Source organism: Mesoplodon densirostris, chromosome X (genome assembly GCF_025265405.1).
Source record: "Mesoplodon densirostris isolate mMesDen1 chromosome X, mMesDen1 primary haplotype, whole genome shotgun sequence".
NCBI lineage: Eukaryota > Metazoa > Chordata > Mammalia > Artiodactyla > Ziphiidae > Mesoplodon > Mesoplodon densirostris.
The window spans coordinates 32,784,482-32,806,082 of record NC_082681.1 but is presented as its reverse complement, the minus strand read 5'-3'; the positions used below and the strand labels follow the sequence as shown (position 1 = coordinate 32,806,082).

Genomic DNA, 21,601 nt, shown 5'->3' with positions numbered 1-21,601 from the left:
GCACCCCATTCCACAGGGAGCCGGCCAGGTTATAAGTCTGAGTCACCACCGGCCAAATGGAAGCACTGAATGAATACTGTTTACAAACCAGGTGATGCTGGGTGGAGTTTTAGCCAAAAGGGCTAAAACACAGAGAAGGAAAAAGTCCACTGGAACAAGCTTTCTTAGCCTGCTTGGAGAAACAGGCTTCGATCTCAGATTTTCTGACCCACTTGCTCACTCATCCAGTCTACAAATATTTACTGAGCTCCTACTATGTGCCAGGCATTAAGAAGAATACAACGCCAAAATAGCTCAGAGCCTGCCCCTGGCGAGTGCACAGTGTGGTAGGGTAAAGATGCACCAAACAGTGATAATACAGTAAAGGTCCAGACTATGAACAGAGGCTTGAGGGCTGGAGGACCTCAGAGGAAGGAGAAGCTAATTCCGTGGGAAGTCAAAGCAGGCTCCACAGAGTAGGTAGTAGCAATCGTACTAACGGGATTGGGAGCTATGGACCTGATATTAGCAGCAGCTCTGTTTCCCACGTACCAGGTGCCCTACGTTGCATTATCTCATTGAATCTTTACAACACTTGGAGGTAAGTATTCTTATTATCCCCATTTTACAGAAGAGGAAACTGAAGTCCAGAAGGGCTAAATGACTTGCCAGCAGCCACACCGTAGTAAGAGGCAGAGCTAGGGGTGGAATCCAGGTATCTCTGACTTTAAAGCCCACCCCTGCTGGTCTACCACTCCCTTTTGGGGGGTTCGAGCAGCAGGATGAGGGGAGCACTCTAAACCCCTGGGGTGAACTGGCCATGCAAGGCCAGATTGTAAGAGGCAGTTGAAATCTGATCTCACAGCCAATCCTTCCTTTCCATTCTCCTCTAACTCTGCACCCCAAGAATGTTCTTCAGAGTGGAAGAACACAGGCGTTAGTCAGGAGCTCAGCCCCAGGACATCTGCTAACCCCCCGAGGTGCTTGGCCATCCAGCTGAAGCAGCTCCCCCTTCACCCCCTCTCAGCGGCTCTCCAATGATCATCTCAGGTGTTCCCACACCCCTTCCCACTTCAATGACTGTCCCTGAAGTGGAGTCAGAGGACAGAGGGAAAGATGAGGTTATGGATATGGAAGGTGGGTGAGGGGTGGAGGTGGGAAATGTTTCATCAGTCCTAGTAGGGGACCGATCACGAGGGTCATTGGGCGTGCGACATATGGAGCATGGGGTGGGGGGCAATGATATCCTGAAAACTCTGCCTAAGTGCCAGAGCGTCTGTGACCTCTGCCAGCTGGCTTTGCAGGGGGGTCATCTGGACACAATTCATCCCCCCTCAGAGACCCAAGACATGTCGGGAGCCTCAAATCCACCCCCAAACACTCTCAAGGAAAAGGCCGCCCCTCCTGCAGACAGCCCAAAGCTTCAGTCACACGAAGGGGCAGCCACGGCAGAGGGCGAGATCAAGGGAGGAGATGTTGCATCATTCTCACGCATCCTGGGCTCTCGGCTGAAAGTGATGGAGGAGGAGGCATGTGAAGTGGGAAGTGCTTCTCTGGGCTTAAGAGCAAAAAAAGAAAACAAAATCTAAGAAGAGGATAAAGGCATTTTAAAAAAAAGTCAGTATTCCCTTGGGACTGTTATTTTTATCTCCAAAAGACATTGTTAATTAGAAGGCCAGGGTCACTTGCTTTCCCTCCTGCTGCTGTCATTTTATCCCTCCCCGCACTAAAATGCCACGGCAGCTTCAGAGGGCTCCCGAGGCCTCCCACACACACTCCTTTGCAACTGGCATCAAAGTCTGTTCTGATAAGTATATGCAAGGATATCATTTCCGAGTGCTCCCAGGCAGATTTCATTTGATTGTACAACAGGCTTACAGGGCGGTTAGTATAAACCCCATTCGTGATTCGGAAAACTGGTGTACAGAAGAGTTAACCGAGTTGCCCAGGTCCCTAAGTCCCGTGCCCAGATCTTCCCAGGGAGCAGTGAGGACACCGTGCTGTAGCTGCCAGCCTCTCCCAACCACCCAGGGCTGGAAGTCAGCTCAGCTTTAACCATGAAGGACAGGAAATCATGGGGCCAGCTCTGGCCCTCTTTCTGCTGCTCTTGAGACACTGATGGCTCTGAAAACCAGAATAGAGTCGAGCAGAGCAGGGAGAAGGTAAACCCTCCAACCAACCCCACCTCCAGGGCTGATACTTTGTACGTGTGGGCCCAGGGAGGAGAGGGTAGATGCAAGACGGCGCAGCTGCTGAGACCTGGGCAGGTTCCTAAGGGGACTCCGTGTTGCCCTCTCTCGCCCAAGAGACCTCGGATGCCCCAGTCTCAGAAAACTCCACCAGGAGATAGTCCCAAGCCTCCTCCCGGGAGTCTGTTCCCAGACTCACTACCTTTGCAGCCTCATATGTACCTTAAATTCCTCTCGGTACATTTTAAAGTGTTTGATGACCCATCTGGCATGATTACTGTATTCTGGTTCCACGACACCCACTCTACTAGGGACGGGCTCCCCCTAAGCCTCGTGAAATAGAGTGTCAGGACCACCGTTTCTGTCTCATCTGATGATATCCCGAATGGCTGTGGTTTCCTCCCAGGGGGACAGTATTTCCCAGTCGTGCTGCTGGTTATGCTGGCCTCCATTCTAGGCTCCTACCAGTGACCGAGAATTGCGTGATTCTCTCAAGTCAACCCTTGGTGGTGGTTCCCACAAAAGTATGTGCCGGGCTTCCCTGGTGGCGCAGTGGTTGAGAGTCCGCCTGCCGATGCAGGGGACACGGGTTCGTGCCCCGGTCCGGGAGAATCCCACATGCCGCGGAGTGGCTGGGCTCGTGAGCCATGGCCGCTGAGCCTGCGCGTCCGGAGCCTGTGCTCCGCAACGGGAGAGGCCACAACAGTGAGAGGCCCGCGTACCGCAAAAAAAAAAAAAAAAAGTATGTGCCAACACTGGAAACGGCACTGCTGCCTCAGGAGGAGGCAGGCTTGTGCCTAGGGGCCTCTATGACCCTCCCGGTCACCCATGCGCTCTCACTGGGCCCAGATGCCTTTGAGGGGGCCAAACCCAAGACCTCACAGGCAGTCAACTGACTGAGCCGGGTCGAGTAACTGGGCGTAGTCCCTGGTCCCTGGCCATGGTCTGAAGCATTCAAAGAACAACATTCGATTTGAACCACATAGCAATTGTAAGCATTCAAGTCTACAACCTTAAGAGCTCTCAGAGGATAGGTGGAAAGGAGCACGCAACAAGACCTCTCCCTCCCTTCTCTTTCCCCTCAAGCTGAAATAAGGGTATTCAGAGCCACCCAGAAGCCCAGGGGGAGGCTAGACCTCACGACTCTCATTTCCTGCCATGAAAATCCCTAGTGGGGAGCTGCAGGATGACTGGCAGCTCTTCTACACTTGGGCAAGAGGCTTCTTCCCCTCTTCCAATCCGGTTCCCATGACAATTGGCTGGGGTGGCCGAGGCTGTGAGGCTGGAGTCAAATTCAGAATTGAAAGGCCAGCAGCCATGCCTCCTACCAGCCGAGTCTGGCTCTCTGATGATGCAGCTTCATATGCATGGCTTGTCCAAAGAGCCGGTTTGACACAGTTGCTCCAGTGGCAGGCAGGCTCAGCAATCCCGTGTATATATTTTATAGCAGCAACTCCCCACCCTTTCCCCATCACAACACATGTAACACACAGCGTTCACATGCACGCCCCCTTCCATGCACATGCACAGTTCAGGCACGCTAGCTGTCAGCCACCCGTCTTTCCCACTCAAAAAAGCCTGGGGGAACGCAAGGGAATGAGTGCCGAGTGATGCTGTTATAGGGATAACCCAGAATCCACTCAAATTTAGTTTTTCAAAGTGAAACACTGGACTAATGCAAGAAAGGACCCAGAACCCCTTCACAGCCAAAACAGCATGGTTAAGGACTGCTGCTTCGTAGCACGGGAAGTTTCTGACCTTGAGGCCAAGGCTGCCCAAGCTTCAAGCAAGGGCCCAGAGCTAAGTCGAGAGCAGAGCCCAACGTGATTGCCACTCCTGACCCACAATGCAGCCAGAGGTCATTTTGTGTGATGCCCTGAGATTGCTGAGGACTCTTCGCCCCTATCTATCCTTAGCAAAGCAAACCACAAGCCTGAAAGCTGCCTAGTGACTTATGGAATCCACGTTCAGAAGGTATCTATGGGGCCTGATGTTCTGAGGTGACTAGGCACTTCCAGACATCAGTGCCTGATGACGCTTCTCTCTAGGCTCCAATTTTCTTGCAGACTAGGCACCCTTTCAGGTTTTCTCATCATGACAGAAGCTAGTTTCCATCAAAATGCCCTGACTGCTGGAGAGGATAAGCACTAATCTTTTTTTTTTAGTTTTTTAATGCTCATGACCAGTCAGAGAGGCTACAACTCCACCTCCCACAATCCACACAGCTCTACCCTTGGGCCAGCTTTCTGTCAAAGATGATGAGGGACCTCTCATCACAAACATATCTCGGGTGTATTGATGGGCAGGAAGTCAGGCGAGACAGTGACTTGCTGCCCCGCTATGCTAATTTGTTGGCCGATTCATAGGAGGTGGCAGCTGATGCTCTAATGATAACTTAGGGGGTGGCGGCAGCAGGGAAGTTTTCTAAAAATGGCTTTTATTACAAGGCTTTCCTGAGTCTGGCTATACCCAGGCATTATGTCATTAGGAAAAACTGATGCCTCTCAACAGAGAAAAAGAAATCTGTTCCCGAAGCAGAGGCTTTCTGCAAGCTATTATCTGTCTCCTTGAAATCACAACATTGAAGATTTCACAGCAACAGCATCAACACATTGTAAAGAAGGGGGAGTGAGAGGAAAGATGGCAAGTGGTTGGTTGTGGTTTTTTTTCTTCAATTCATTCACACTTAATAAAGAAAGCATAACCCTGAAATTTAAAAATAGCATTTCTCTAGTCACCAGAAAAATTGGAGGCTACATGTCCCAGGGGCAAAGGGCTTGATTATTTGAGTACAGATTAGCCTCGAGTCTCCGAAGCTAGCCAACTTTTTCAGCCTTGCCTTCTTTCGCTGCATCAATTGGTCAGAGACAAAGACCGTTTGCCTTTCCGGCAGTCCCATGGGGGCTGCCTGGCCTAGACCAGTGCGGCATCAGAGAGGAGGGTGGAAGGAGAGGTCTGAATCCCCTGGAGTCAGTCTTTCCCTCCCTCAGTCTCTGGCTATTAATCTCTGCATCTCTGAGGAGAGAGGAGCTGTTTGCTTCTGGATTCTTTCTCACAAATACCTGAGACTCGGATAATGAAAGCTGACTACGCTAAGATGGATGGTGATGTTTGACTGCTATTTGGTAAAATAATAATAATAATAAAGAGCAAATGGCCAGAAAGTTGAAGCCCTGTGCTCCCACTCACGTTCATGGTTCCGTTGATCTCTGCCACCAACTCATCTTCTGTAGGGAACTGGTAGATCTGGACTCCATTGCTGACAAGCTCGCTGGTGATTTTGATTTTGAACTTTGTTAGCTCGCTCTTAGAAATGGAATCTGATTTGGCAATGATGGGGATGATGTTTACCTAGGGAAGGGAGGAGAAAAGCGGCATCATTGTTGGTAATCTGCAGCTGACCTAGGACTTCTACCAGCTGCCGGAGGGAGCAGCTCAACGCAATAGTCCAGGACTGGCCACCTCCATGGCCAAACAGCAATATAATACACAACAATGAGTGCTTACTGTTTGCTGAGCACTGAACTAAGTGCTTTACAAGGATTAACACAATTAACCCTGATAAAAAAACCCTCCCGGGAGGTATTAGTACCACAATGAGAAACTGAGGCACAGAGAGGCTAAGTAGCTTGTCCAAGGCCACAGAGCAGGTAAGTAACAGAACTGGGATCCAGATCCAAGTTTAGCCTTATTCCTAAGTCCACAGTCTTAACCTGCCAGCTCAGATCCAAATTGATGAGCTATGTGATATCTTAATATCAAGGTCACTGCTTGGGTGATTTGAAGCAGAAAGATGACAGTTGGGAATCGACAGTGGACAAGGGGAGAGGTGGCAACTTCTTGCTAACATAGACTGTCCCAACCCATCGGTGCAGGCTAGCCCCAGCCAGTATGAAAGGAACCCACATGCGAAGGGAAGAAGGGCAGGGCTCTGTGAAGACGCACACCTGGCCCTCTTTCTGGCAGCAAACACTGATGAACCAACCCACTTACGTGAAGATGACCCTGTGTTACCAATTTGATCTGAGACTTAGCCAAAAAGAGTTATACTGCCAGAATCTCATGATTAATTTCTGCATAAAGAAAGCAGGTACAGGGGCTTCCCTGGTGGCACAGTGGTTGAGAGTCCGCCTGCCGATGCAGGGGACACGGGTTCGAGCCCCGGTCTGGGAAGATCCCACATGCCGTGGAGCGGCTGGGCCCGTGAGCCATGGCCGCTGAGCCTGCACGTCCGGAGCCTGTGCTCCGCAACGGGAGAGGCCACAACAGTGAGAGGCCTGCGTACCGCAAAAAAAAAAAAAAGAAAGAAAGAAAGCAGGTACAAATGCCCAATTTTGGACAGCAGGAGAAAGGACTAATGCTACCCCAAAGTTCAACCCACCTGAACCTCAATCCTTGAAATACCTCCAAGAAGTGACAAGGCTTTTACTGCCGGAGGGTAAAGAAACTTACAAGCCTGAGTGAGACACAGCACAGCTAAGCTCAAGTTCACACAGAAAGCACAGTTGGTCCTGCCACCAGACTCCAATGGGCTGGCATGGATGGTACTTGGGCCCTGAAAAGAGCTCTAGACTTAAGACAAATCCCACCTCCTTTGCTCTTTGCCTCAGGAGTGCCTCTCAAGGCTGACACTGCAGTTTCAGGTGCTGGTCAAAGAAAGAATGGACCTTGGAGGCACCTCCCTTAAAGCCTTGGGGCGTGGGGACCAAAGCCCTTGGCAAGGTGGCAACACTTTTCACCACGTCCCCCATTGGCACGCTGTAAACACAGGCCTACCTAACTCAGCTCCTCCGCCAGGCCGCCAGCCGCATCACTCTGCTGCCCTCTTCAAGACATGTGGGATGTGGCGACATTTCCTAAGCGGCCCGTTACTCGTGGGCATTGAACTCACTGCCGTGAAAAATGAAAAACCGCTCCTATTTTTTTTTTTTTTTTTTTTTTAATTTTTGCGGTATGCGGGCCTCTCACTGTTGTGGCCTCTCCCATTGCGGAGCACAGGCTCCGGACGCACAGGCTCAGCGGCCATGGCTCACGGGCCCAGCAGCTCCGCGGCATGTGGGATCTTCCCGGACCAGGGCACGAACCCGTGTCCCTTGCATCGGCAGGCGGACTCTCAACCACTGCGCCACCAGGGAAGCCCTGAAACTCCGTTTTTGTAGTGAATGGGCTACTAAACAACTGCATATAAAGTAGATTTTTTAAAAAAATAAATTCCCTGGAGTCAGAGAGAGCTCGGTCTGAATCCCAGACCCGTTACAAGTTGTCTGACCTGGAGCAAGCTACTTGACTGTGCCTCAGTTTCCTCCTGTGTAAAATGGGGATAATAATAGTACCCACCACGCTGGATTATTGGAAGGATTAAATAAAACAATGCCTATAAAGTACTCATCACAGTGCCAGACCCATATGAAATGTTAGGGGAGGAAACGTACTAGTAATTAGGTTTTTTAAAGAATCCTGTGGTCGACTCTTTTGCACAGCCACTAATCCTTTAACACGAAGAATCACTGTCTGATTTATATCGGATGTGGGACTTGCATTTTTCAGTTTATCTTAAAGCAGGATGTGCCTGATTCCTACAGCCATCTTCCTTGGGTATGGAGGCAATACAACCTGGTGCCACAGATCTGAGTTCAAATCTATGCTCTGCCAGGAGCTGGCTATATGACAATGGGCATGTCACTTAACCTCTTAGAGCCTCAGTTTTCTCTTCTATAAAATGGAAGGTAATGATAGCATTTGCCTTACCGAGTTGTTGTGAGGATTCAATGAGATACTCCATGAGGTACTTTTACAGTGGTGATATATAATAAGGGTTTAAAAAATGTTAGCTGTTATGATAAAATTATTATTGATAATAAGAATAGTAACTTTTGAAGTCAAGTTTGCATGTTTGATTCTAATAAAGGTTAGTTAACATCAGGACAAAGGAAAAACACCTTTGCATCGCCAAAGCCTAAGGCCCTAGACCCAGACAGCCATCTTGCTTGCATCCACCTTTATTCCCAAGAGGGATCAGGGCAGAAAGACAGCTCAGGGAAGACTCATGCCCAGTGCTGGGAAAACATCACAAAGCATACAACTCAGGTGCTGGATCAATTAACACCATCTTTATGGAGGGACAGGGGATGAAGGGGAGGATGAGGATGCCACGAAACCTCTCCTGAGCTCTGGCATCTGCATTGCAGGAGAGACCAGCAGGAGGGAGCCCAGCTTGCCCTGCCTCCTGCCTGCCCTCGTCCCTGCCTCCCAGGCCTCGGTACCTTACTGTCCAGCTTCTTCATCGTCACTAGGTCCAGAGACTTCAAGGAATGACCCGTGGGGGCGATGAAGTACAAGCAGGCATGGATGCGGGAATCATGGTAGGTGTGCAGTACCCTGAGAATCTTCAGCTCCTCCTGCAGGTAGGACTCAAATTGGGCATCGATGAATTCCACAATGGGCTTGTAGCTAAAGGAGAGAGTAGGGAAATGGAGAGACCACTTCAAAAACCTGGATTTTGATAGGCTTCGAAACTCTTTTAGAAGTTGAAAATGTCCTTGGTAATGTGGCTCTCCCCACCCAGCTGCATTTCTCCACCTCCTCTCAGTGGACCTCCAAGTCCGTCAGACTAGCCACCTCTTTGGTCCCCACATGAGCCAACCATATGCCCATCAGTGCGCTTTCTCTCTAGAATGTGCATTTCTCTCTTCTCATCCCAATCCTACCCTCCCAGGCCTCAGGGCTCGGAGGAATGCCCATCTCCTCCACAACTCCCCAGTTATGCCGGAAATCCCTTCTATGACCCAGGAGTGTAAAACAGAATTATGCTATTGGATCGCTTACTGGTGCTTCACAAGGATTTGTGTTCCCTCAAATAGACTGTGTCCTTGTGAAGGGTAGGGACAGTGAAGGGCCCTTCTCTGCCCCCACGGGGCCCCGATGTGGTGTGGAGCCCACTGGCAGTGTCTGTGGATGGGCTGACTGCGCGCCAGGCTGGGCTCATGTCTCCGCTTCCTGTGTCTCCCCCGCCGTGCCTAATACTCAAACTGGTACCCAGTTGTGGTCAGGACCTCTCCTTGACCCACTGCTGGGGAATCTTCCAGAACACAGTGGGTTCTACTCAATCTTCCTGGGTTTGAGGCGCTCTCCACTTGGCTCCCCTAAGGTCCAGATATTTTTGCAGTTCTCATTTCCTCTAAGGTTGTGACTTTAAAATCTACGTATTCGGACAAAATTTGGTAAAGATAGTCCCGCCTGCACAACCTTAACACATGTGCACGCACACACACACACACACACCGCACGCCCCAGCCCCCAGCTCACTGAGTCTCCAGGCACTGCGCTCCCATGTGGCTCCAAGTCTTGCCAGGAGTCTCCTCTCTGTCCTGGGAAGCTTCTCTGTTCTCTCCCAGGCCATTCCTGTCACCCCCGCAGCCTCTTCCTGCTCTAGCTAGGTCATCTTAGCTTCCGCCCTGCCTCTGTTCTCATCTCCCTGTCTGTCCGATGCCCCTCCCTCCAGGGCTTCTCCCTTCAAGCTGGAAGAGGTTTAGCATCTGGCCCGGGACATGGAGTCTGCAGAGACCACTGCGGGAAGGGAACACGATTGAAGGAGAAGCAGCAGCTCCCACCCTGCGCCTTTCTGAAAGATCCCCCTAGTAGAGAAGGCAAAAGAGTTTTTTTAAAAAGAATCACAGAATTCTAGATTCTGAGAGCTACATACAGAGACAGCCAGATGCTGGGTACCTCTGGAGCCCCAGAGAAAAATCTAAAAATATAGTCCTTTCTTTTTCCTTTAACCCCTATGAGCCAAACATTGTTCTGAAGGGTAAGAGCATCAAAGAATCTGTTGGTTGCAGAGATCCTTAGAAGGTTCCTGAAGAATTAGGAGTGGGGGCAGGGGGATACATCCCTTAGGTTTATCCAATTAATTTTCAGTTGACAGGCTCACTTGAGTGATCTAATTATGGCACTGCTACATTTTTTCCCTCCATTACATAATTTTTTTACTTCATTTTTTTTGCTCTACAAAATGGATCAAAGGAGGAAAGAAAACAATGCATTTTTAGCTTTTTTCCCCCTGAATCTCTAGTGATACCCTGAGTCTATCTTTCTGCTAATGCCTCTGGCTCTTAGGGTCTCTGAAGAGATGCATCATCAGAGCAGCCAAAGCAGCCAGTCAACCAACAGTATTTGGTTTAGACTAATCCTAAATGGATGACTCATCTTTGTCTTATTCATTTTTCCCCTTCTTCCTGCATTTTCTTTTGTTTCTGCTCCCAGTTTTATTGAGATATAAGTGACATACAGCACTGTATAAGTTTAAGCTGTACAGCATAATGATTTACATCATGACGTGATTATCACAATAACTTTAGTGAACATCCATCATCTCATATAGGTACAAAATTAAAGAAATACAGGGCTTCCCTGGTGGCGCAGTGGTTGAGAGTCCGCCTGCCGATGCAGGGGACACGGGTTCGTGCCCTTGTCCGGGAAGATCCCACATGCTGTGGAGCGGCTGGGCCGGTGAGCCATGGCCGCTGAGCCTGTGCTTCCGGAGCCTGTGCTCCGCAACGGGAGAGGCCACAACAGTGAGAGGCCTGCGTACAGCACAAAAAAAAAATAAATAAATAAAAAATAAAAAAGAAATTTTCCTCAGGATTAAGTCTCTTATATAACATACAGCCCTATTAATTATATTTATTATGTTGTACATTACATCCCTCGTATTTATCTTATAACTAGAGTCTTTTTTAAATTTATTTTTTGGCTGCGATGGGTCTTCGTTGCTGCGCGCGGGCTCTTCTCTAGTTGTGGTGAGCGGGGGCTACTCTTCGTTGCAGTATGTGGACTTCTCATTGCGGTGACTTCTCTTGTTGTGGGACATGGGCTCTAGGCACGTGGGCTTCAGTAGTTGTGGCGCAGGGGCTCAGTTGCTCCGCAGCGTGTGGGATCTTCCCGGACCAGGGATCAAACCTGTGTCCCCTGCACTGGCAGGCGAATTCTTAACCACTGCGCCACCAGGGAAGTCCCACAACTAGAGTATTATTCATCTTTATATTCTCAGTGTCCGGCATGGTATCTGGAATATAGTAAGGGTCCCAGCCCTGCTCCCAATGGCTCATCTTCCCTCGGTGGCCGTCTCCCCCATCCCACTCTGTCATGCTCACTGGACTCCAGTCCATGGTAAACAAAAATCCCTTACTCCCTTCCTCTAAATGACACCTGACTCCCCTTCAGAGACGCTGCTTCCCTCATATCCTTCTCAACTGGAAATTTCTACACCCCTCACACCCAAAGGCAGCTTTTTTCCAGCCCATTTTCCCTGGCTTACTATGATCTCTTCCATCTCCTACAAAACCCAGCTCCAATATACTCTACCCCTCCTCCTCACTACCGTTTATCTTTTACTTTTCAGGGTAGGAATTCTTAACCGGGGTCCACAGACCTCCAAGGGGTCCGTCTATGCATAGAATTCATAGGATCCATGAACTTGGATAGGAAATAAATCACATCTTTTTCACTAAGCTCTAACTGAAGTTTTTTTTTTTTTTTTTTTTTTTTTGCGGTATGCGGGCCTCTCACTGTTGTGGCCTCCCCCGTTGCGGAGCACAGGCTCCGGACGCGCAGGCTCAGCGGCCATGGCTCACGGGCCCAGCCGCTCCGCGGCATATGGGATCCTCCCAGACCGGGGCACGAACCCGTATCCCCTGCATCGGCAGGCGGACTCTCAACCACTTGCGCCACCAGGGAGGCCCCTCTAACTGAAGTTTAGAGTTTCTTCAGGTACAAAAGTAGGTAACAATCTGCAGTCACTTCAGCAGTGCCTGTGATTTCATAACCAATAGAAATCACCAATATTTTTTGTTTCCTATTACAGTTATTGTAAATATCTCAAAATAGTATTTATAATCATCACAACTTCTAAAGTATAATAGTTATTAGACATGCATATAGATATTGTTATTTCAGGGATTAAAAGAGAAGCACACAGATTACTATATCACAATTTTAAAATATTTTGGTAACTACTTTTTGGTATAATTGATGTATTTTAGGCATGTAAAAATGTTATTCTGAGCCCATACACCTCACTGTTTGGTTAAGGGGCCAAAGGCACCAAACAAGCCCTGGTCTAGACACTATTTCTTATTCATTTCAGACAATGATATGTACTATGAAGACAATAAAACAGGATAATGGGATAAAAAGTGGCTGAGGGTTCAGCTACTTTAAATACAGTGATCAGGGAAGGCTTCTCTGAGGATGTAGCATTTGAGCTGCAAGGATGAGAATGACAGTCATGGAGAATCTGGGAGAAGAGCATTCCAGGCAGAGGGAATAACAAATGTAATTGTCCTAAGGCAGAAACAAGCTTGACAAGTTTGAGCAGTAGAACTAGTGAACGAAGGAAGAACAATAAACTATTCACAATTGCCCAAAGGTGGAAACAACTCAAAGGTCCATCAACTGATAAAGTGTGGAATATCGGGCTTCCCTGGTGGTGCAGTGGTTGAAGGTCTGCCTGCCGATGCAGGGGACACGGGTTTGTGCCCCGGTCCGGGAAGATCCCACATGCCGTGGAGCGGCTGGGCCCGTGAGCCATGGCCGCTGAGCCTGCGCGTCCGGAGCCTGTGCTCCGCAACGGGAGAGGCCACAGCAGTCAGCGGCCCGCGTACCGCAAAAAAAAAAAAAAAAAAAAAAAAAAAAAAAAAAAAAAGTGTGGAATATCATACAATGGAATATTACTCAGCCATGAAAAGGAAGAAAATTCAGATACATGTTGCCACATGGATGGACCTTGAAAACATCACGCTAAGTGAAAGAAGCCAGACACAAAAGGACAAATAGTATATGGTTCCACTTCTATGAGGTACCTAGAATAGTCAAATTCACAGAAACAGAAAACAGAATAATGGTTACTTACTGGGGGCTGAGGGGAGAGGGGAATGGGAAGTTATTGTTTAATGTGTTTCCTTTTGGGGTGATGAGAATGTCTGGGGACTAAACAGAGGTGGTGGTTGCACAACACTGTGAATTTATTAAATGCCACTGAATTGCTCACTTTAAAAGAGTAATTTTATGTGAATTTCACCTCAAGAAATACAAGAATAATAAGAGATGAAACAAGCAAGGTAGCAGGGGACGGATCACATAGGGTCTTGTGGGTAGGATAGAGTAAGGTTGGTTTTTTTTAACCGTGAAAAGGGTCTTCTGTTCCATAATGTTTTCTATTTGGTTGTCAGGTGATAAGAAGTCTATGGCTTTATGCATGTTTATTTTGAAATTGGCTACCTTGCAGAACTATTACCCATTAGAATTGTCTTTCAGTTGATTATTTTGGGTTTCCTAGACAGAGATACTATGGAAAAATCATAATTTTACCTTTCAATGAATACTTTTCAATTGTCTTCTTTCTTGACAATGTTGACCAGTCCTTTCTTGAAACACTGTCCCCTGGCTTCACTGCCACCATTAGCTCCTACCTCTATAATAACTCTTCTTTCTCACTTGCCTTAGCTTAAATTGTTGGCTCATCTCTGAAGTTCCATCCTGGACCATCTTTTTTTTTTTGCGGTACGCGGGCCTCTCACTGTTGTGGCCTCTCCCGTTGCAGAGCACAGGCTCCAGACGCGCAGGCTCAGCAGCCATGGCTCACGGGCCCAGCCGCTCCACGGCATGTGGGATCTTCCCGGACCGGGGCACAAACCCGCGTCCCCTGCATCGGCAGGTGGACTCCCAACCACTGCGCCACCATGGAAGCCCCTGGGCCATCTTTTGTTGTCATTCTACGCATCACATGCCCGTTAGCCCTGCGTGGTCCTGGTCACTCCCATGGCCTCAGTTATCGCTGTCTCCTATCCGCTTCCTAGACACCCGGAAGTCATCCCAGTCTCCTACTGCCACGTGCCAGTCCTCAGTGCAAACGCAGCTGTCAGAAGCTCCCCTGCTGGAAACCCAGAAGGCCTGGTCACAGACATTATACTTGAACAGCACCATCTCAGGCATGAAAGCCAAGATACCATAAGGTCAGGTCTACTGCAACAGTGCCCAGAGTGACAACAGCTAATCTACTCCATCCTTCCAGTCACCTCTTCCCTCTATGCTCACTGCTATTCCACTCTCTTCTCATGCACTCATCACCCCTCAAAAACGTGTCCACTGTGCCCTCTGAAACCCCTGAACCATGGTAAACAAAATTGCCTACCTCTTTGCCACTCAGAGTGTGGTCCTTGAATAGGCAGCACTATGGTCACCTGAAAGTTTGATAGAAATCCAGACTCTCCAGTCCCCAACCCAGACCTACAGGATCAGAATCTACATCTTATTAAGAGCCTCAGTGGCTTGTATGCAACTTTAAAGTTTGAGAAGTGCTGGCCTATATCATCTTCCTCTTCACAAAATTTGCCTTACCTCTTCACGCTGCTGGTAACGTAATTCTCCCGAGGACCCTGCAACCCTGAGGACGCCACTGCCTGGCAGCCCCCTCCTATGTAGGCTTCTTTTTTTTTTTTGGCTGCGTTGGGTCTTCGTTGCTGCGTGTGGGCTTTCTCTAGCTGCGGTGAGCGGGGGCTACTCTTCATTGCAGTGCACAGGCTTCTAATTGCAGTGGTTTCTCTTGTTGTGGAGCACGGGCTCTAGGTGCGCGGGCTTCAGTAGTTGTGGCGTGCAGGCTCGGTAGTTGTGGCTCACGGGCTCTAGAGCACAGGCTCAGTAGTTGTGGTGCACAGGCTTAGTTGCTCCGCAGCATGTGGGACCTTCCCGGAGCAGGGATGGAACCCGTGTCCCCTGCATGGGCAGGCGGATTCTTAACCACTGCGCCACCAGGGAAGTCCCCTGTGTAGGCTTCTTATTCTCCCACAACCTATGTACGTTGGGCTCAGTGTGTAGGCATTCAGGTAGCCGCTCAGCGCCACTTCTAGGGCGTTACTCCTCTACCTCAGTGTAAAAAACTTTCTCCGTTTGAGGCCTGTTCCATCCTCTTCTGGTGGTGCCTGACCCCGTCTTTCTCCCTGTTCTTGGTGACTGCAATGTGCTTGAGGACAGGCCATCAACCTTCAGCCTCTTTATTCCTTGATCGCTTCAACTTCACCAGCCTCCAGCTCCCTCTACTTCAGCCACCTACACATCATACCGGTAATTCGCCAGGCCAGCTTCACCCAAGACAGCTTCTAACACCCCACTATCTGACCACCACTGCACAACTTCCCAGCTCTCCTATGCCTTCAGTCTGCCTAAACCTGATCTTTCACCTCATAGAATCCTCTGGTACCTTGACCTCTCCATTATCTCACAGGATATCAACCCCCTCCTGGCCTCATCTCCTTCTCGGTCCAGGCTGACCCCCATAACTGATCGTCCAAAACACTCTTTTATCAACTCATCTCCCACCACACCCCTGCTTTCTACCCTCCTTGCCTAGCAAAACTGCTGGGCTGAATAAATTTCAGGATCTGCTCTCTGCTCCTACACCACTGCTGCTGAAGTTGACTCAAAGCAATCACAAAACTTTGGGTCTTGGGGACTTCCCTGGTGGTCCAGTGGGTAAGGCTCTGCGCTCCCAATGCAAGGGGCCTGGGTTCGATCCCTGGTCAGGGAACTAGATCCCATGTGCATGCCACAACTAAAACCCAACGCTGCCAAAATAAATAAATATTAAACAAACAAACAAACAAACAAACAAACTCTGGGTCTTGGTACCCAAATTCCTGGCCTCCAACCTCATATAGGCCTTTAAAACAAGATGACAATCCTTTTGCCCGGCCTTGATTGGCTCCCTTCCTACTGCTTTCACTGACCATGCCAAACTTTCAACACTTTTCTCAAGCTCCACAACTTATTCATGACCCCTTCCCTCTCACAAGATGGTATTATCTTCTACTTTATCAACAAAATCAAGGTCACCAGGCTCACACTACCCCAACCCACCTCACTCCCTCCCCTTCCCTGTTCCCCTCTGGTCTCTGAGGATGAAGGGTCCCTCACCCTGTTCAAGGTCCACCGTCCCTTGTGTACTTGATCTTATTCCTTTCAGGCTCTTTAAGAACCTGGCTTCATCTATCAGCTCCTCACCTACTACTGACTACTCCCTCCCCACAACCTATAAACAGGCTTGAGTCTTCCCTCATCTCAAAAAAAAAAAAAAAAAAAGATCTGGGCTTCCCTGGTGGCACAGTGGTTGAGAGTCCGCCTGCCGATGCAGGGGACACGGGTTCGTGCCCCGGTCCGGGAAGGTCCCACATGCCGCGGAGCGGCTGGGCCCGTGAGCCATGGCTGCTGAGCCTGCGCGTCCGGAGCCTGTGCTTCGCAACGGGAGAGGCCACAACGGTGAGAGGCCCACGTACCGCCAAAAAAAAAAAAAAAAAAAAAAAAGATCTTTCCACAGCCCAGTCCTCCTCAACCACACATTTCTCCCCAACTACTGCCCTGTGTCTTTTCTTCCCTTAGCAGTCAAGTTTCTTTTCTGCACCTACCACAGGGTCTGGCATATAATAGGTGCCCAATAAATATTTAATGCATGGATGGAGATTGTTTTTGAAAGAATAATCTACTCATTTATTTATTTTTACTTCTCGTTCATTCCTCAACGCACTGTAGACTGTTTTCCACCCTCACCAGCATCCTAGTTGAAACCTTCAGTGGATACTTCGGGGTTTTTTTTATTGCTGTTGTTTGAAGTATAGTTGATCTACAATGTTGTGTTAGTTTCAGGTGTACAGCAAAGTGATTCAGTTATACTGTATATCTTCTTTTTCAGATTCTTTTCCATTATAGGTTATTGCAAGATATTGAACATAGTTCCCTGTGCTATACAGTAGGTCCTTGTTGTTTATTTGTCTATGGTAGTATGTATCTGTTAATCCCAATCTCCTAATTTATCCCTCCCCTGCTTCCCCCTTTGGTAACCATAGGTTTGTTTTCTATGTCTGTGAGTTGGATACTTTTGGTTTTAAATGATGAAAAGTTAGAGGTGTTTATTTTCTTTTTCCCATCAATGTATATATCATTCATTCATTCAACAAATGTGTACTGAATACCCACTCTTAGACAGTTCACTACCTTGTACTCATCCTGCAAGATTTCAAGACTTAGCCCAGTCATTCCTGATCACCTCCTCTCCCCTTTCAGCAACCTGCACCCTATACTCCCACCACCAGGCTTGACTGCTGCTCTTCCTGTGCGCACAGACCCCCTCCACATACCTCTGTTACTGTACTTACCACATTATGTAGACTCTGTATACATATTTGCCCCCTCTACTAAACTACAAGCTCCTTAACTAGAGACTGTGTCTTATTTCTCAGTAGCCCTGGCACCTCACACTGTACCTGGCACACAGTAGACATTTAGTATCTTATAAACTGAACTAGATCCCCCACATCAATTGGTTACTATTTTCTATTTCTCTCACATCTGCCCCCTCCTCTCCATCCTGGAAGCTTCCTGTTCAAGCCCTTGTCATCTCTCCCATCCTCATAAAACTCACCTGTGACCTTCTTGCTTCCCTCTAGACACTGCTTTATCTTTTTCCCAGCTCAGGAAAGCTTTTTAAAGGAGCAGTGTATATCCACTTTATCTGCTTCTTTTTAATTTTTTTCAACTCTTTTTATTTTTTATTTTTTAAATTAATTAATTAAAAAATTTGGGGGGGCTGCGTTGGGTCTTCATTGCTGCACACGGGCTTTCTCTAGTTGCAGCGAGCAGGGGCTACTCTTTGTTGCGGTGAGCAGGCTTCTCATTGTGGTGGCTTCTCTTGTTGCGGAGCATGGGCTCTAGGCATGCGGACTTCAGTAATTGTGGCATGTGGGCTCTAGAGCGCAGGCTCAGTAGCTGTGGCACACGGGCTTAGTCGCTCCACGGCATGTGGTATCTTCCCAGACCAGGGCTCGAACCCGTGTCCCTTACATTGGCAGGTGGATTCTTAACCATTGTGCCACCAGGTAAGTCCCCAAAATTTATTTTTAGTTATGCAAGCAATACATGTACTTAATCTACCCTCCTCAGAGGTAACTACTAATAGTAGTTACTACTTTTAGTTTGTTGATTATTCTTGCAGACTTTTTTCTCTGCTTCTATATACAGAGAGAGAGAGAGAGAGAAATGTTTGTTTTACTGGGAAGGGGCAGATTTATACAAATGGCATCATGATCTGTGTATCATTCTTCAACTTCTTATTTTCACTTAACAACATGTTTATGTAAGTATATATAGATCTAACTCATTCTTTTACACTGCCAAATACAGTTCCATGGCATGGTTGTACTATAGCTCATTTAGTTGCCCTATTGGTGGAAATTTAGACGGTTTAAAAATTTTTTTTCGTTCCATAACCAATGCTGCAGTGAACATCATTTTTGTATGCTTTTTATGAACATGTACAGTTGTTTCTCTAGGCTATATTCCTAAAGGTGGACCTGCTGGATCTTAAGATATTCAAATTTAAAATTTTAATAGATACCATCAAATTTGACCTTTACAAAATCTGCATCAATTTACACTCTCAGCAACATGAATAAAATTACCTGGTATTAATGGATATTATATTTTTATGTTTTATTTTTGCAAATCTGATAGATGAAAAAAATACTTCATTGTTTCATTTTCCCTACTCACTGATGAAGTTGAATGACAATCATTTCATATGTTGATGGGCCATTTACATCTCCCCTTGTGTCAATTACTTGTTTATTTCTCACTGAATTGTAGAAGCTCTTTTTACATTTTAGAAAAATCCTTTGCTATACAGGTTGCAAATATTTTCTCCTAATCTGTAGTTTGTTTTTACTTTTGTTTATAGTATCTTTCAACAGACTATTGACTGAAAAAATGCACAGCCTAAAAGTTGAGAATTATGTTTTATTTGGTGGACAAAACTGAGGACTAACCCCAGAAGACAGCTTCTCAGAGACCTCTGAGGGACTCCTCCAAAGAGGTAAAGGAGGAGCCAGGATATACAGGGTGTTTTGCAACAAAAACCAGGTAGTCAGAACATCAAAAGATTACTGTTAATTAAAGAAAACCAGACATCTCAAGTTAATGAATGTAGCACTCTTCTATGTATGGGAAGAGACAAGAGGCTGGCTGGGCCCATTGAAATTATGCCTTTGACAGGCATCTTAACTATCTAGGGCCAGTATCCTGTTTTTCTCCATCCATTCTGAGTCCCCTCAGGGTGCACTGTTGCAAGTGGCCTCAGTGGCTGCTGGCTTGATGGCCTCAACATCCTTTGTTTACTGAAAAAGCAGGCCACATTTTTCATCAACAAGAAAAAGGTTTTTTTGTTTTGTTTTTAATTTTAACAAATTTACATCTGTCAGGCTTCTATGACTTTTGGATTTTGTGACATGATTAGAAAAGCCTTCTCTAAGGGATCAATAGCAGAATAACTGAGGCAGAAGAACAGATAAGTGACCTGGAAGATAAAATAATGGAAATAACTACTGCAGAGCAGAATAAAGGAAAAAGAATGAAAAGAACTGAGGACAGTCTCAGAGACCTCTGGGACAACATTAAACGCACCAACGTTCGAATTATAGGGGTCCCAGAAGAAGAAGAGAAAAAGAAAGGGACTGAGAAAATATTTGAAGAGATTATAGTTGAAAACTTCCCTAATATGGGAAAGGAAATAGTTAATCAAGTCCAGGAAGCACAGAGAGTCCCATACAGGATAAATCCAAGGAAAAACACGCCAAGGCACATATTAATCAAACTATCAAAAATTAAATACAAAGAAAAAATATTTAAAGGCAGCAAGGGAAAAAAAACAAATAATACACAAGGGAATCACCATAAGGTTAACAGCTGATCTTTCAGCAGAAACTTTGCAAGCCAGAAGGGACTGGCAGGACATATTTAAAGTGATGAAGGAGAACAACCTACAACCAAGATTACTCTACCCAGCAAGGACCTCATTCAGATTTGATGGAGAAATTAAAACCTTTACAGACAAGAAAAGCTAAGAGAATTCAGCACCACCAAACCAGCTTTACAACAAATGCTAAAGGAACTTCTCTGGGCAGGAAACACAAGAGAAGGAAAAGACCTACAATAACAAACCCAAAACAATTAAGAAAATGGTAATAGGAACATACATATCAATAATTACCTTAAATGTAAATGGATTAAATGCTCCAACCAAAAGACACAGACTGGCTGAATGGATACAAAAACAAGACCCATATATATGCTGTCTACAAGAGACCCACTTCAGACCTAGGGACACATACAGACTGAAAGTGAGGGGATGGAAAAAGATATTCCATGCAAATGGAAATCAAAAGAAAGCTGGAGGAGCACTTCTCGTATCAGACAAAACAGACTTTAAAATAAAGACTATTACAAGAGACAAAGAAGGACACTATATAATGATCAAGGGATCGATCCAAGAAGAAGATATAACAACTGTAAATATTTATGCACCCAACATAGGAGCACCTCAATACATAAGGCAAATACTAACAGCCATAAAAGGGGAAATCGACAGTAACACACTCATAGTAGGGGACTTTAACACCCCACTTTCACCAATAGACAGATCATCCAAAATGAAAATAAATAAGGAAACACAAGCTTTAAATGATACATTAAACAAGATTGGACTAAATAGCTATTTATAGGACATTCCATCCAAAAACAACAGAATACATATTCTTCTCAAGTGCTCATGGAACATTCTCCAGGATACATCATATCTTGGGTCACAAACCAAGCCTTGGTAAATTTAACAAAACTGAAATCGTATCAAGTATCTTTTCCGACCACAACACTATAAGACTAGATATCAATTACAGGAAAAAAATCTGTAAAAAATACAAACACATGGAGGCTTAATAACCAAGAGATCACTGAAGAAATCAAAGAGGAAATCAAAAAATACCTAGAAACAAATGACAATGAAAACACGACGACCCAAAAGCTATGGGATGCAGCAAAAGCAGTTCTAAGAGGGAAGTTTATAGCAATACAATCCTACCTTAAGAAACAAGAAACATCTCAAATAAACAAACTAACCTTACACCTAAAGCAATTAGAGAAAGAAGAACAAAATAACCCCAAAGTTAGCAGAAGGAAAGAAAGCATAAAGATCAGATCAGAAATAAATCAGACTTCCCTGGTGGCGCAGTGGTTAAGAAATAAATCAAAAAGAAATGAAGGAAATGATAGCAAAGATCATTAAAAGTAAAATCTGGTTCTTTGAGAAGATTAAAAAAAATTGATAAACCATTAGCCAGACTCATCAAGAAAAAAAGGGAGAAGACTCAAATCAATAGAATTAGAAATGAAAATGGAGAAGTAACAACTGACACTGCAGAAATACAAAGGATCATGAGAGATTACTACAAGCAACTCTATGCCAATAAAATGGACAACCTGGAAGAAATGGACAAATTCTTAGAAATGCACAACCTTCTGAGACTGAATCAGGAAGAAATAGAAAATATGAACAGACC

The 21,601-nt window shown here is 46.4% G+C and overlaps 1 protein-coding gene across 7 annotated transcripts in view; it reads right to left on the bottom strand.

Annotated features, from left to right (window-relative positions):
* SEPTIN6 (septin 6) overlaps positions 1-21,601 on the bottom strand; it is a 73,017-nt gene that overhangs the window by 19,890 nt on the left and 31,526 nt on the right. For all 7 annotated transcript variants that reach the window (XM_060086270.1, XM_060086268.1, XM_060086269.1 and 4 more), the window contains 2 exons: positions 8,432-8,618; positions 5,358-5,519 (listed from right to left, as the gene is read on the bottom strand). In XM_060086270.1, coding sequence (XP_059942253.1) covers positions 5,358-5,519; positions 8,432-8,618 — 349 coding nt within the window. The remainder of the gene's footprint in view (positions 1-5,357; positions 5,520-8,431; positions 8,619-21,601) is intronic.